At 42.4% G+C, this 15,205-nt stretch overlaps 1 protein-coding gene across 1 annotated transcript; it reads right to left on the bottom strand.

Moving 5' to 3' along the window:
- Positions 1-4,141: 4,141 nt before the first annotated feature.
- On the bottom strand, positions 4,142-14,912 carry LOC136156203 (protocadherin beta-6-like). Its single transcript, XM_065918727.1, has 2 exons — positions 13,281-14,912; positions 4,142-5,650 (listed from the first exon to the last, which is right to left on the bottom strand). Exons 1-2 carry the CDS (start codon positions 14,733-14,735, stop codon positions 4,712-4,714), a joined length of 2,394 nt encoding a protein of 797 aa, XP_065774799.1. The 5' UTR covers positions 14,736-14,912; the 3' UTR covers positions 4,142-4,711.
- Positions 14,913-15,205: the final 293 nt, after the last annotated feature.

Here is a 15,205-nt window from a genome sequence, read left to right as displayed (position 1 = left end):
ATGGTGACTGCAGCCATGAAATTATAAGATGCTTGCTCCTTGGAAGAAGAACTATGACTAACTAACCTAGATAGCATATTTAAAAAGCAGAGACATTACTTTGCCACCAAAGATCCGTCTAGTGAAAGCTATGGTTTTTCCAGTACTCCTGTACTGGTGTGAGAGTTGTACCATAAAGAAGGCTGATCACCAAAGAACTGATGCTTTTGAACTGTGGTGTCGGAGAAGCCTCTTGAGAGTCCCTTGGACTGCAAGGAGATCGAACCTGTCAATCCTAAAGGAAATCAACTCTGAATGATCATTGGAAGGACTAATGCTGAAGTTCCAATACTTTGGCTACCTAATGCAAAGAGCTGACTCACTGGAAAAGATCCTGATGCTGCGAAAAATTGAAGGCAAGAAGAGAAGGGGTGACAGAGGACGAGATCGTTGGATGGCATTACCAACTCAATGGGTATGAGTTTGAGCAAGCTCTGGGAGACGGTGAAGGACAGGGAAGCTTGGCATGCTGCAGTCCTTGGTGTTGCAAAGAGTCAGACAGTCCTGAGTGACTGAATAAAAACAACAAAACTCAATCTGAAGGGTTAAAAAATAGGTTGAGATGCTGCTCAGAATGGCTGCTATCAAAAAGTCTACAAACAACAAATGCTGGAGGGGGGCAGAGAAAAGGGAACCCTCTTACACTGTTGGTGGAAATGAAAACTAGTACAGCCACTATGGAAAACAGTGTAGAGATTCCTTTAAAAAGTGGAAATAGAACTGCCATATGACCCAGCAATCCCACTGCTGGGCATACACACCAAGGAAATCAGAATTGAAAGAGACATGTATACCCCAGTGTTCATTGCAGCACTGTTTACAATAGCTAGGACATGGAAGCAACCTAGATGTCCACTGGCAGACGAATGGATAAGAAAGCCGTGGTACATATACACAATGGAATATTACTCAGCTATTAAAAAGAACACATTTGAATCAGTTCTAATGAGGTGGATGAAACTGGAGCCTATTAAACAGAATAAAGTAAGTCAGAAAGAAAAACACCAATACAGTATATTAACACACATATATATGGAATTTAGAAATATGGTAACAATAACCCTATATGCGAGACAGCAAAAGAGACACAGATATAAAGAACAGACTTTTGGACTCTGTGGGAGAAGGCGAGGGTGGGATGATCTGAGAGAATAGCTTTGAAACATGTATATTACCATATGTGAAGCAGATCACCAGTCCACATTGGATGCATGAAACAAGGTACTCAAAGCCAGTGCACCGGGACAACCCTGAGGGATGGGATGGGGAGGGAGGTGGGAGGGGGGTTCAGGATGGGGGACACATGTACACCCTTGGCTGATTCATGTCAATGTATGGTAAAAACTACCACAATATTGTAAAGTAATTAGCCTCCAATTAAAATAAATAAATTAAAAAAACTGAATAAGAAGGTTGAGAAAATTGTTAGAATCCAGGGAAATGAAGACAAAAGGCAGTAAATAGAGAAACATTGAGAAAAACTGAATATCAACCAAGGATGTCACTATATAACTAGAAGTAGTTAGAGAACCAGTAAACAAGGACACTGAGTAGAGGAAATAATTTTTAAAATCACACACACACACATCCCAAATCCAGTCCTAGTCTAAAGAATATATGTCACAAGATTGACAAATCTCACTGAAGAATTATCACAATAAATGACAAAATTCTTACACTATGACACTACATAGTTAAGAAATTCTATAAAAATGGAGGTAATATATAATGACCTAATTTCATCTTTAACAAGCTTTCTTAGCCTCAGTACTATTGGCACTTGGGGGCCACATAATTCCTTATGTGCAGGGGCCTGTCCCACGCATGGTAGAATGTTTAGCAACATCCCTGGCCTCTTACCAACTAGATGCCAGTAGCACCATCTCCTCCAATGGTGCCAATGAGAAATGTTTCCATGTATTACCGAGTGTTGCTGGGTGGCAAGACTGCCCCAGCTGAGAACCAGGGATCTAGAAAAAACAGATCTTAGGAAAAAACGGGTAATGAAAATGAATTCCTCAACACAAGAGATTAGAAAACAAAGGAATGCCTTCAAAATGCTAGCAGCAAATAATTCCTAAGCTGTAATTCCACATTCACTGAAATCAGTAAATCATTTGATTTTACCGCATCGAAAATTTTCAGATGTTCAAGTTCTCAATAACTTTATCACCAAATATTTTTCAGGAATGTAGAGAAATAAACCAATAAAGAGGAAGTCATAAAAATGCAGAAAATGAAATCAAACTCAGGAGAGAGAGAAAAGAATTTCCTAGGATGAAAAGTATAGCACAAGTCCCAAACTGCCAGCCATGGAGTAGGACTAGAGAACAAATAGTGTACAACTGAGTACAAGCCTAGGTGGATCCAGGATGGCTCCGTGGGAAAAAATGGAACTGAGAAGTGTTTTTTAAGCACTTAATAATATAACGAGGTGCTTTAGACTTTACAAAGTATGGGCATAACTTCAAAGTATAGACTTAGAAAAGTAAGTGGAAAGTGAGACAATTATAAACTTAAGAGTAAAGAAAAGAAAAATATCAGCAACATGAGGTTCAGGTCTAAGTGATATTTATGTAACTACTTAAACAGATTATGACATTGTTATCAGAGAGGATGGGGTAGAAGTGTTCAAGTTTGTGTGTGTGCTCCTTAGAAGTAAATGGATAATATCTAAAACTTAAATTGAGAAAAAGCATTTTTTCAGCATATTATTTAGAAACATGGAACAAATATGGGAAAAAAAAACAGTTAAAAATCTCAGAAGTCATTATCTCTGGGCAGTCAGACATGAGTACACTTGGAAAAACTGAAGCGTTGTATGACAAATTAAATATTTAAAACATAAAATGCCTAAACAATGATAAACATCATCTTTTTAAAACACATTGTATGGAGAAGGAAATGGCAACTCACTCCAGTATTCTTGCGTTGGACATGCCATGGACAAAGGAACCTGGTGGACTATATAGTCCAGTGGGATCACAAAAAAGTGTGACATGACTTAGCAACTAAAACAACAACAAATTCATTGACTTAGGTCCCTTCCAGGGTTTGGGCAGCTTTCAACCTGCCATAAAAAATACCATAGACTGTGTGGATTAAGCAACAGAAACTTATTTCTTACAGTTCTGGAGGCTGGAAGTCTGAGCTCTAGGTGTTGGCAGGTTAGATTCTGATGAGATCTTTCATCTTGGCTTGCAGATGGCCACCTCAGTGTGCCCTCACATGAGAAAAAGAGCAAGTTCTCTGGTGTCTCTTCGGAGGGCATTAATCTCATGAAGAGGATCCCTGCCCTCCTGACAGTATCCAAACCTAATTATCCCCCAAAGGCCCAGCTCCAATTTCCATTACATTGAGGGTTAGGGCTTCAATGTATGATCTTGGGAAGACACAACTGAGTCCACAGCACTTGGAAAAAACACTAATTTTAAAAATTAAAAGTAAACAGAACCATATGATCCAGCAATACCACTTCTGGGTATATATCCAAAAGAAACAAAATCAGAATCTCAAAGGAGAAAAAAACACATTGTAAATGTTATAAACATTGATAACTCTATATATTTGCTATGTTCTTAAGTTTACTTACTTATTTAGCTGTGTTGAGTCTTAGTACTAACATGCAGACTTTACCTGTGTCTTAGTTGCAGCATGTGGAATGATGGGATGCCAGGATTAGGGATCTAGTTCCCTGGCCAGGGACTGAACCCAGGGTGCCTGCTTTGGGAACTTGGAGACTTAGCCAGTGGGTCACCAAGGAAGTCCCTATTTTCTCACTCATAAGAGGGCAGTTAAGTGATGCTAATATTTTAATGTGCATCACACATGTGTTTGTTAACCTTGTAGGGATTATTTAAGCATAAGCAAGTTCTGTAGTTTCATATTATTTTGTTTTTATTCAAGTAAAATCTGATAGTGGAAATGTTTTACGGTGATGTTGAAAATTATTTCTGAGTGGGAGAATCATGTTAATTTTCTTTCCTTTTTATTCTTATTAAATGTTAAAATTATTATTTTAAAAAAATCATTTTCATACTAAAAGTCATTTATTATGAAAAACAAATCATAACTCTACCAACTTTTTTCTACTTAACTGGGATTAAATCCTTTAAAATTATAGTAGATGGTCTAATTAAATGATACCAATTTTGAAAGAAAATACTCAAAAAGCATTCAGATAAAATATTAGTTCATTTGAGGAAAGACAATGGTGTTTTTGAAACAACACTACAGAACTCCAGAAATTTACAAGGTCACACAATTTTTCGCATAAGTGAAAATTTTTAAAACTAAAAGCCATCATTTATAATAGACATGCGATAATAATCGTAAAACACAATTCTCTTAATTATAGCAAGATATCAACGAACAAGCTCAACAATCAGGAACCTGAAAACACTTGTGACTTAGAAAAATCTGACCCTCCAAAACTTGAGAAACACCATTTCTCTGCTAAATGTTTGATCTCCCATGCAAAATGTTAAGAGCTTATAAAAGCCAACAAAAGAGCAACAATAAAAACCACCTAGAGATTCGGAATGTAAAACACTTCAAACTATACATAGGACAATACTTAACGAATGTGTGAATATGTAAGCTCTTCATGTTAATGAAAGGGTTGGAAATTAATAGTGAATATGATCATTGATCATATTGTCAAGTGAGATTCCTAATTGAATCCCAAAGGATTTCTCAAGTTAGCGTTTTCCGCGGTGTCCATACCAGCTACTTCACTCATGAGGCTGGGGACAATAGGTTTGAGAAACCTGAATTCGCCGGACGCAGTTCCTCCCGTCAGACACACCTCGTACTGGTAGCTCTGGGACAGGGTCCCCGTGCCGCTGACGTCCACCAGGTGGCCCGGGAAGTGGCCCTCGGGCACCGGGCAGCGACCCGCCGAGCCCGCCCCGCCCCTCCTGCACAGCCGCGCCGCCACGAACACCAGCACCGAGAAGAGGAAGAGCGACGACACCGACGCCAAGGCCACCACCAGGTAGACGGTGAGCGGGTCGGCCGGCGCCGCGGCCGCCGCTTCCGCTTCCGGGGGCGGCAGGTAGGGCTGCGAGAAGCCGTCCACCAGCAGCACGTGCAGCGTGACGCTGGCCGACAGCGGCGGCTCGCCGTTGTCCTTGACCAGCACCACCAGCCGCTGCTTGGGCGCGTCGCGCTCGCTCAGCAGGCGCGCCGTGCGCACCTCGCCGTTGTGCGCCCACACGCCGAACAGCCCGGGCTCCGTGGCCTTGAGCAGCTGGTACGACAGCCAGGCGTTCTGGCCCGCGTCGCCGTCCACCGCCACCACCTTGGTCACCAGGTAGCCGGGCTCGGCCGCCCTGGGCACCAGCTCGGTGCAGGGCGCCGAGGCGTTCTGCAGCGGGTAGAGCACGAAGGGCGCGTTGTCGTTGGCGTCCTCCACGAGCACGCGCACCAGCGCCTGGCTGCTGAGCGCGGGCGAGCCGCGGTCGGCGGCGCCCACGCGGAACTCGAAGGCTCGCAGGGCCTCGTAGTCCAGGGACGTGAGGGCGAAGAGGTGGCCGTTGTCGGGGTTGATGGACACGAGGGAGGCGAGGGGCAGGTGCGGGTCGGGCGGCGGCAGCAGCGAGTAGGTGACCTGGGCGTTGGCGCCCGCGTCTGTGTCTGTGGCGCTGACGCTGCCGATGTGCAGGGCGGGGCTGTTGTTCTCGCGGACCCACAGGGTGTAGGAGGTCTGGGTGAAGGCGGGGGCGTTGTCGTTGACGTCGGACACCAGCACGGTTATGTTGTGCTGGGTTTTCAGTCTGGGGGTTCCCATGTCAGTGACCGTGGTGGTGGTTATGTACCAGGCTCTTTTCTCTCTGTCACCAGGGTGTAAAAGTTTTTGAACGTGGGTTTCAAGAGAAAGGGGAGATCATTCTGAATGGAGGAAACCATCTTACCGTTGTCCCCGGAATCTGGATCAGAAACACTGAAAACGGCCACCACAGTCTCTGGGGAGTTTTCTGGGATAGAGCTGGTGAGTCTCGACATGGTCAGTTCGGGGGCGTCGTCGTTCACATTCACCACTTCTATGGTTACAGTGCATTTTCCTGAAAGGCCCCTGCCGTCTGTGGCTGCAAGCTCCACGTTATAAAACCGAGTTGCCTCGAAATCCAATGCCCTTTTCAGACCAATTTCTCCTGTTATTTCGTCTATTACAAATGGTTGAGTAACTTCATCTCCTTGGAATAGAGCATAGGCTACTTTCCCATGTGTTCCTGCATCTGCATCTCGGGCAGAGACAGCGACAACTAAGGAGTTTAGGGGGCTGTTCTCTGGAATCTGTACCTCATAGACGGACCGTAAAAACTCTGGGGGCATTGTCGTTAATGTCCACGACTTCGATGCGGACAGTAGTGGTCCCAGACCTGGGCGGAGCCCCACCATCCAGCGCGGTGAGGGTTAAACAGCTCAGACTGCTTCTCCTGGTCCAGTGCTTTGTCAGCACCAGCTCTGGGTATTTTCTGCCATCTCCACGATGATGAGTGACAACATGAAAATGGGATTTGGGGCTGACTGTGTAGTTTTGAACCGTGTGGCTACCTGTGTCAAAGTCCTGAGCTATTTTCAAAGGAAACACAATCCCTGTCTGGACGCTCTGGGGGATTTTTAGGAGCATTTCTCTCTCTAGGAACTCTGGGGAATGGTCATTTATATCTGTGCGATGCAGATCAGCTTGAATAATCTGCACCGGGTTTTCCAGTAATAGTTGGAAATGCAGTATACAGGGATCTGTTTTCTGGCACAACACTCCCGGTCTAGTTTTTCATATATAAGCAAATTCCCGGCCTTTATATCCAGCTGCAAGAGCTGTTTGTTTCCTTTGTAATGGATTCGCGAGCCCCCGATTGGCTAGTTCCCCTACCCTGAGACCCAGGTCTTTTGCCAGGTGGGCCACAAAAGACCCACTTTTTGTTTCTTCTGGCATGGAATACCTAATTTCATTGTCCAGACCCGGTGCAAGAAGGTAGTTTCTTCAACTCGATATACAATCAATCCAGATGAGTTCGTTAAATGGAATTTGACCTAGTGACTTGCGCTAGGATGATGCCCTTCTCAGAGATCTCTGCCCCTAGATCCTATGTAAATTGCTTCCTTCTTTTAGAAAGCACGAGGGGTTCTGATTCCCACTTTAATGACTTCGGGGCAGTCACAGATCCCTTCATTCATACTCCTAACTTGTAGCGCCACTAGGCGTCATTATTTACTATTGCATATAGTATTGGCCATTTCATTCGAAGCTTTAACTTGGTTTATACCAGTTTCCTTTTAAGTAGAAATGCTCCCGATTGATTCTGTATTTCCAGTTTTTAGTTACTGCAGGTTCTGAATAAGCATTTACTAAGTTAATTTCCAGTGAAATAATACTTTTCAGAACAAACTAAAATGATGTATCAGTATTCCTCATAAAACACCTTTTGAGTACTCAAACTTTCTCTTGTGGGATTCTTATTTGATTATGTTCAAGAAATTAATAATAATGGTAAGTTTACAATTTTGCAAAATTGTTTTCTATAAATATACATCAGAAAAGGGCACAAATCATATGTGTACAACTCAATGTTTCAGGAAGTGAACACACTGGTAAGCTGAACCTAAATTGAAACTAAAATGTACCAAAACCCTAGAAACCCCCTCCTGTCATTTCTGGTCATTACCCTGTAAAGGTAAAACTCTTCTGATTTCTATTATTATAGTGTGGGTTTTTTTTTTTTTTTCTGGTTCTTGTTGTTAAGCTTTCACACAAATGGAGTTATACAATATTATTCATATGTTTGTAAAGTCCACCCCTTCCATACTGTTCTAACTTATCTCATTGCTTTGTATTACTCTATTGTACAATGATTTGTTTTTCTATTCTCCAGTTGTTGGACATTGGTATTTTCCAGTTTAGGGATATTTTGAGTACTGCTGCTATGAATATTTTTGCTGTCTGTGTGTGCATTTATGTTCAATAAATTCCTAGGAGTTACACAGTTATGGGTTAAGATGTGCACATGTATTTAGCTTTATTAGATATTGCAAAATAGTTTTCTAATGTGGTTTTACCAAAACCAATGAAGAGTGAGAGTTCCAGTTGCTCCAAATCCTTGTCATCATTTGATATTGTCTTTTAACCATTTTGGTGAGTGTGTGGTGATGTCATATTGTAACTTTAATTAGGATTCCCCTGAAGATTAATTGAGTCCATTTTCACTTGTTTATTTTTATTAGAGTACATTCTTGTGAAGTACATAAGTCTCTTGTCTACTGTTCTTGTTAGGACATTTGCCTTTTTTTCATTACTGATCTTTAGAAGTTCCTTATATATTCTGGACTTAAGTACTTTTTCAGAAGTATGTATTGCAGGTATCTTCTCTGATTCTAATGCTTGCACTTTAACTCTCAAGGTATCTCTGAAGAACAAAACCTTCAAATTTTAATTTAGTCTAATTTTCAATATTTTTCATTTATGGTTTGATTTTTTTGTATTCTCTTTAATTCTTTGCATACAGCAAAGTCATGAAAATACTGTTGTGTGGTGTTTTCAAAAAATCAATTACTTTTTACATTTATAGCTATAATTCTCGTGAAATTAAACTTTTTAATATGAATGAGGTTAGGATCAGATTATTTTTTTCATAAAAATATCCAAATGCCTCTGCACCATCTACTGAAAAAAGTTCCATTCTCCACTATTTCTGAGCTGTCATTTTTTTTCATAAATCAGATGACCATAGTTATGTTCAAGGCTCTTCTTTTCAATTTTTCTTGTTTATCCTGCAATACCTAATTGTCTTAATTTCTATACTTTATAATAGGTTTTATTATCTGATAATTAAGTCCTTTAGTTTTTTTTTTTCAAGATTGCTTTGGTTAGTATTCTCTATTTCCATATAAATTTTAGATTCAGCTTGTCAGTTTCACAAAGAAATCTGCTGAAGTTTTCTTTAGGATTTTATTGCATCAGTAGATTGAGGAGAACTGGCATATTGCCAACACTGAATCTTCCAACTGGAATGTCCCTGAATTTGACAAGTATTCTGAGAGGGGAACTAGCCTCCAATTTGCCATAGGCATATGAAGTTACTCTATCCGTGGCAGGAGCAGAAGACTTTTGTCTGTTCTTAAATGAAGTCACTCTGTAGGGTCCGTCTCATTGTGACCCCATGGACTGTATGTAGCCTGCAGGCTCCTCCATCCATGGGATTTTCCAGGCAAGAATACTGGAGGGGGTTGCCATTTCCTTCTCCAAGGGATCTTCCCGACCCAGAAATCGAACCTGGGTTTCCCGCACTGTTCTTAGGCTTTTGCAGATTTCCTCAGGGCAAACTGGCTGTAGGAGTCAGTTCAGAGCTGTCTCAAGAAGTTTCCTTTTCAGGAAGCTTACTCAGCCCCTTCAGTTCTTTGTATATGATCTACTGTTTCTTCAAACTAGTAATTTCTGAATTTTAACCAAGTTTTACAGTTGTTTGAAAGTGAAAGAAGAAAAAAAAGTTGTCTTCTGCTGTTAAATAATCCTTCTAACTTGAAACAGAATACAATCAAATATGTGCAAAACTTAAAATCCGAGACTACTTAAAATCTGTATTTTGTAACTTTTGGCCATAAGGAAGAGGAATTCTGAAAGGTGATGTGGGCCGTGTGGACTTAAGTAGAATTTCCATCCCCAAAACAGCATATGTTAAACACACTGTGTGTGCTAGGTCACTTCTGATACCAGTCGTGTCAGACTTTTTGCGACCCTGTGCACTGTGGCCCACCAGGCTCCTCTGTCCATGGGATTCTCCAGGCAAGAATACTGGAGTGGGTTACCATTCCCTTCTCCAGGGGATCTTCGTGACCCAGGGATTGAACTTGCATCTCCTGCATTGGCAGGTGAATTCTTTACCACTATTGCCACCTGGGAAGCCCTAAACATATTATATACTTTGCATTAAAAAACAATGAAAGAGGAATTGTTAAAAATGAGCATATATAATACATTCGAGAAAGTGATTGAAATGGGTATTATTATCCAGATATTTGGCTCCCATTTTCTATTTTTATTTTGCAACAATAGAACTGGCCTGTTTTTCATGAGATATTCATTTTGTGGAAGTTAGCTGGATCATATTTACTACTAAATTCTAATTGAATTTTAAAGTGTTGATGAGAAAAAAAATAAAGTGTTGATGAGGTCTACACCAAAGTCTGGTAGTGATCTCCAGTTAGTAAGCAATGATCCATACTTTATGAATACACAGTTAATACACAAAGTAATTTAAAAAAACATATATAAGTTAATAAAGGTGGGTTCTCAGTGTTTATTTGCCCAGACTTATTTAGGTAATTATACAAATTGGACTTTCCTGGCATAAACAAAAACATGAACTTTTTTCATAATGTTGAGATATAGTGGTGAAATAGATACAGTGGTGAGAACTTTAATCAGATTTCTTGTCATCATACATTAAACTATTTCACTTAAATATCTAACAGTAAATGGAGGCATCATTAAAGTTAAATACAATATTTATGTCATTTGTTTAATTTTGTTCTCACTTATCACTTTCTAATTTCAAGTATTAGATTGGATGAAGGTGAAAAGATATGTTCAATGATAACTTTCAGAGTAATTTTCATTTTTTCATTACATCCTTAGAAAAAATATAATTCAGGGAAAGATGCAAATAATTAAATTCCTGTAGAGTGATACTTGAAACTTATAAAGCAAGCTCTTTAATAGATATAAGTGGCCTTATAGTGATATCCCTATAACTTTAGTTGGAAATCACATGGCTTCCTTGGTTTAATGAACACAATATAAAGCAATTGCAATGCCAGATGAGTTTATTTCTTATCTTAGTTTATATTTCTATTCTTGTTGTCTTAAAGGAAAAAAAGTTTATTTCTTACTAATGAAAGTTTAGCATAATTTAAAAAACTACTTTGCAAAACGCCTGAAAGCTACATAGAAGAACAAAAGAAGATAACTTGGACATAAAAAATAGATCACTGTTTTGTTGATAAAGATTGTCTATGTCTGCAGAATAACAAAGTGAAAATCTATTATCACTCAATAACCAGACTAGAACAGAATAACCAAACCTCAGAAGAAATTCTTACCCTTTTGCAGGTGCAGAGAAACTTCAGGGAAACCAAGAAAAGCACATACACTAAACTACATCTGAGCTTCTAGTTATAGGGCAAAAGGACAAGGCAGTATATGATGCTCTCTACCTCTTGAGTCCTTTGAAATGATTTAGAGTGCATTAAAGGTTCTGTGTTTTAAAAAAATAATTTAAAAAGCAGTGACTTAGTTTTATTCAGTGAAGTAATGCCAAATTATATAAGATTTTTTAAAATTGTTATTAGAATAATTTTATGTTAATATTAGTGAGTATGTAGCAATTGCAGTGTGCTAGGTAAGTAGCAGACAAATAAGAGAGATAAATCTCTAGCATATTGGTGCTCACAATGGGATATGGCCAAAATTGTAGTGTATGATTACTTTAATAAAGTGCATGTTTATGTACAGTTTTGGGAAAACAAGTATGCTAAGATATGCTCATGGCTATTCAGGGGCCATAGCTTTGTAGAATAGTCAATAAGAACAGTCTAGATAGTTACAAAGAATTTCAAACACTAGCTTGCAAATAGAAAGCTGTATGATAAAGAAAAGCACCAAAAACATACAGAAATGCAAGATTACACAGGAGCTTTAAAATGTTTCATTGAAAAGACATAAACTAAGAAGTTGATTTATATATAAATAGAATTTCTTCTTATACTCCTTGAGTAATTTATAGTTATGGAAAGATTAATCACCAAGAGAAGGTCAAATATGGAGAAAATACATACTCAATATCCAGTACAACGAAAAATGCTAAATCCAATTAGCACAGAGACATGCATAGCTTTGGAATATATATATATACATATGTATATATATGTGTGTGTGTGTGTGTGTGTGTGTGTGTGTGTGTGTGTGTTAATCACTCAGTCCTGTCCGACTCTGTGATCCCATGAACTGTAGCCTGCCAGGTTCCTCTGTCCATGAAATTCTCCAGGCCAATATACAGGATTGGGTTGCCATTTCTCTCTCCAGGGGATCTTCCTGACCCAGGGATCGAACCTGGATCTCCAACATTGTGGGCAGATTCTTTACCACTGAGTCACCAGGGAAGCCCTATATATGTATGTATCTATCTATCTATATAGATAGATATATTTGTACAACAGTACAACTTCTTAAGAGAAAGGTATTGCAATGGGAATTAGGTTTGCCAAAATTAAGGAGAGGCTCACTTAACCAAATACAACATTTAACTGAATACAAAGCTGTTTCTACAGTTGGGACTTTCCTTGATTTCTCTCTCAGTGTCCTGAACCAAGAGGTTAGGGAATATTGGCTTCAGGAATTTGAACTCACCAGTTCTCTGGTCTCCCGTCAGACACACCTCGTACTGGTAGCTCTGGGACAGGGTCCCCGTGCCGCTGACGTCCACCAGGTGGCCCGGGAAGTGGCCCTCGGGCACCGGGCAGCGACCCGCCGAGCCCGCCCCGCCCCTCCTGCACAGCCGCGCCGCCACGAACACCAGCACCGAGAAGAGGAAGAGCGACGACACCGACGCCAAGGCCACCACCAGGTAGACGGTGAGCGGGTCGGCCGGCGCCGCGGCCGCCGCTTCCGCTTCCGGGGGCGGCAGGTAGGGCTGCGAGAAGCCGTCCACCAGCAGCACGTGCAGCGTGACGCTGGCCGACAGCGGCGGCTCGCCGTTGTCCTTGACCAGCACCACCAGCCGCTGCTTGGGCGCGTCGCGCTCGCTCAGCAGGCGCGCCGTGCGCACCTCGCCGTTGTGCGCCCACACGCCGAACAGCCCGGGCTCCGTGGCCTTGAGCAGCTGGTACGACAGCCAGGCGTTCTGGCCCGCGTCGCCGTCCACCGCCACCACCTTGGTCACCAGGTAGCCGGGCTCGGCCGCCCTGGGCACCAGCTCGGTGCAGGGCGCCGAGGCGTTCTGCAGCGGGTAGAGCACGAAGGGCGCGTTGTCGTTGGCGTCCTCCACGAGCACGCGCACCAGCGCCTGGCTGCTGAGCGCGGGCGAGCCGCGGTCGGCGGCGCCCACGCGGAACTCGAAGGCTCGCAGGGCCTCGTAGTCCAGGGACGTGAGTGCGAAGAGGTGGCCGTTGTCGGGGTTGATGGACACGAGGGAGGCGAGGGACAGGTGCGGGTCGGGCGGAGGCAGCAGCGAGTAGGTGACCTGGGCGTTGGCGCCCGCGTCTGTGTCTGTGGCGCTGACGCTGCCGATGTGCAGGGCGGGGCTGTTGTTCTCGCGGACCCACAGGGTGTAGGAGGTCTGGGTGAAGGCAGGGGCGTTGTCGTTGACGTCGGACACCAGCACGGTTATGTTGTGCTGGGTTTTCAGTCTGGGAGTTCCCATGTCAGTGACCGTGATGGTGATGTTGTACTCGGCTCTTTCCTCTCTGTCCAGTGCGCCTTCTGTTACCAAGGTGTAGAAATTCTCAACTGATGGTCTTAAAACAAAGGGGAGATTGTCGTCTATAGAACAGATAACCTGTTGGTTATGGCCAGAATCAGCATCTGATACACTGAAAACTGCCACTAGGATCTCTGGCAGGTTTTCAGGGATGGGGCTTGTCAGTGAGGACATAGTCAATTGGGGAGCATTGTCATTCACATCCAGGACCTTGATGACTACAGAGCATTTTCCTGATAGCCCCCCACCGTCTGTAGCCTCGATATCCACCTGATACGATTGAAATTCTTCAAAATCCAATTTCTTTTTTAGTCGAATTTCTCCTGTATTTGCGTTAATTTCGAAGGGTTCGTTAACGTCATCGACTTGAAATAGGGCGTAAGATACCTCTCCAAATGATCCTGCATCTAAATCTCTCGCTGAGACACTGATAACCAGAGAGCCCAGGGAGCTATTTTCAGGGACTTGAGCCTCATAGAACTCCTGAGCAAACTCGGGGGCGTTGTCATTGATATCCAAGACCAGGATCTGAATGTCTGTGGTCCCAGACCGAGGCGGAGACCCGCCATCCAGCGCTGTGAGGGTTAGCCTGAGTTCGGGCTGCTCCTCACGATCCAACGCTTTGTCCAGTACCAGCTCCGGGGACTTCCTCCCGTCCTTACGGTTTCTAGTGAGAATGTGGAAGTGAGGGTTGGAGCTGATTATGTAGCTCTGAAGGCTGTTGCTACCAGCGTCTAAATCTTGTGCCATTTTTAAAGGAAATACTTTACCTGGTATAGTAATTTCTGATATTTTTAGTTGCATTTCTCTAGCAGGGAACTCTGGGGCATGGTCATTTATATCACTAATTACCAAGGCAGCCTGAAATAACCGAAAGGGATTTTCCAATAACACTTGGAAGGGTAGCACGCAGGGCTCAGTGGAGCCGCACAGCTCCTCCCGGTCCAGTTTATCATTCAGCAGCAAATCACCGGTGTCTAGATCAAGCCGCAAATGCTGTCTATTCCCCTTAAAAACAACTCGGGCGCCCCGGGAAGCCAGCTCTCCCATCCTGAGTCCCAGGTCTTTTGCCAGGTTGGCCACAAACGTGCCACTTTCTGTCTCTTCCAGTACAGAATACCGAATCGATTCTGAACCTGCCTCCCACGAAAGAATCAATGTAATGAAGATCATCACTTGCCTTTTCTTCTGAGGTAGTTTCGTTTGCACCATTTCCATTGTTATGTCTGGTTCCAGAGGAAAAATCTTTTTCCAGTCCCAATCAGTATGTCCACTGTTAACCCTTCAAAATGTCTGCTCCGGAATTTCAAATTCGTTCCTATAACTCGTCTGGCAGCGAATGCACCCCGAACACTTCTGTCTTAGCTTTACCTGTAAATGAGTTCTATATTTTTTTCTTCGGCTTCTCTGAAATGGAGTCCACCGAGTCTGCAGAGTTTTTATCCACTCTTAGCCTGCACTGCCACCATGCGTTCAAATGAGTAACTTCGTGGGGGTGCTGCAGGTCAACACCACATCCAAAATGTATACTTTATAAAGGTTTTAAGGAAAACGCTGAGTTTCTCAGGCTGCAGTCAGTGAATCACGTGCATAAAGACTTATCTGGGAGTCTTGGAATTTTTTTCTTTTTCATAACTTGAATAGAATTTTCTGGCCTTCTGGCTGTACTAACAAATCTGTAAGTCAAT

This window comes from Muntiacus reevesi, chromosome 1 (assembly GCF_963930625.1).
Source record: "Muntiacus reevesi chromosome 1, mMunRee1.1, whole genome shotgun sequence".
In the NCBI taxonomy this organism is placed as follows: Eukaryota; Metazoa; Chordata; class Mammalia; order Artiodactyla; family Cervidae; genus Muntiacus; species Muntiacus reevesi.
Note: the sequence above shows the minus strand (reverse complement) of the source record. Positions and strands in the feature narration are given on the sequence as shown.

Bases quoted from the DNA above. Each gene is read 5' to 3' on its own strand.
- LOC136156203 (XM_065918727.1), bottom strand. From the start codon at position 14,735: ATGGAAATGGTGCAAACGAAACTACCTCAGAAGAAAAGGCAAGTGATG. The intron at 5,651-13,280 runs GTCACCTACTCG...GCCAACGCCCAG, and splicing joins ACGCGGGCGCCAACGCCCAG to GTCACCTACTCGCTGCTGCC.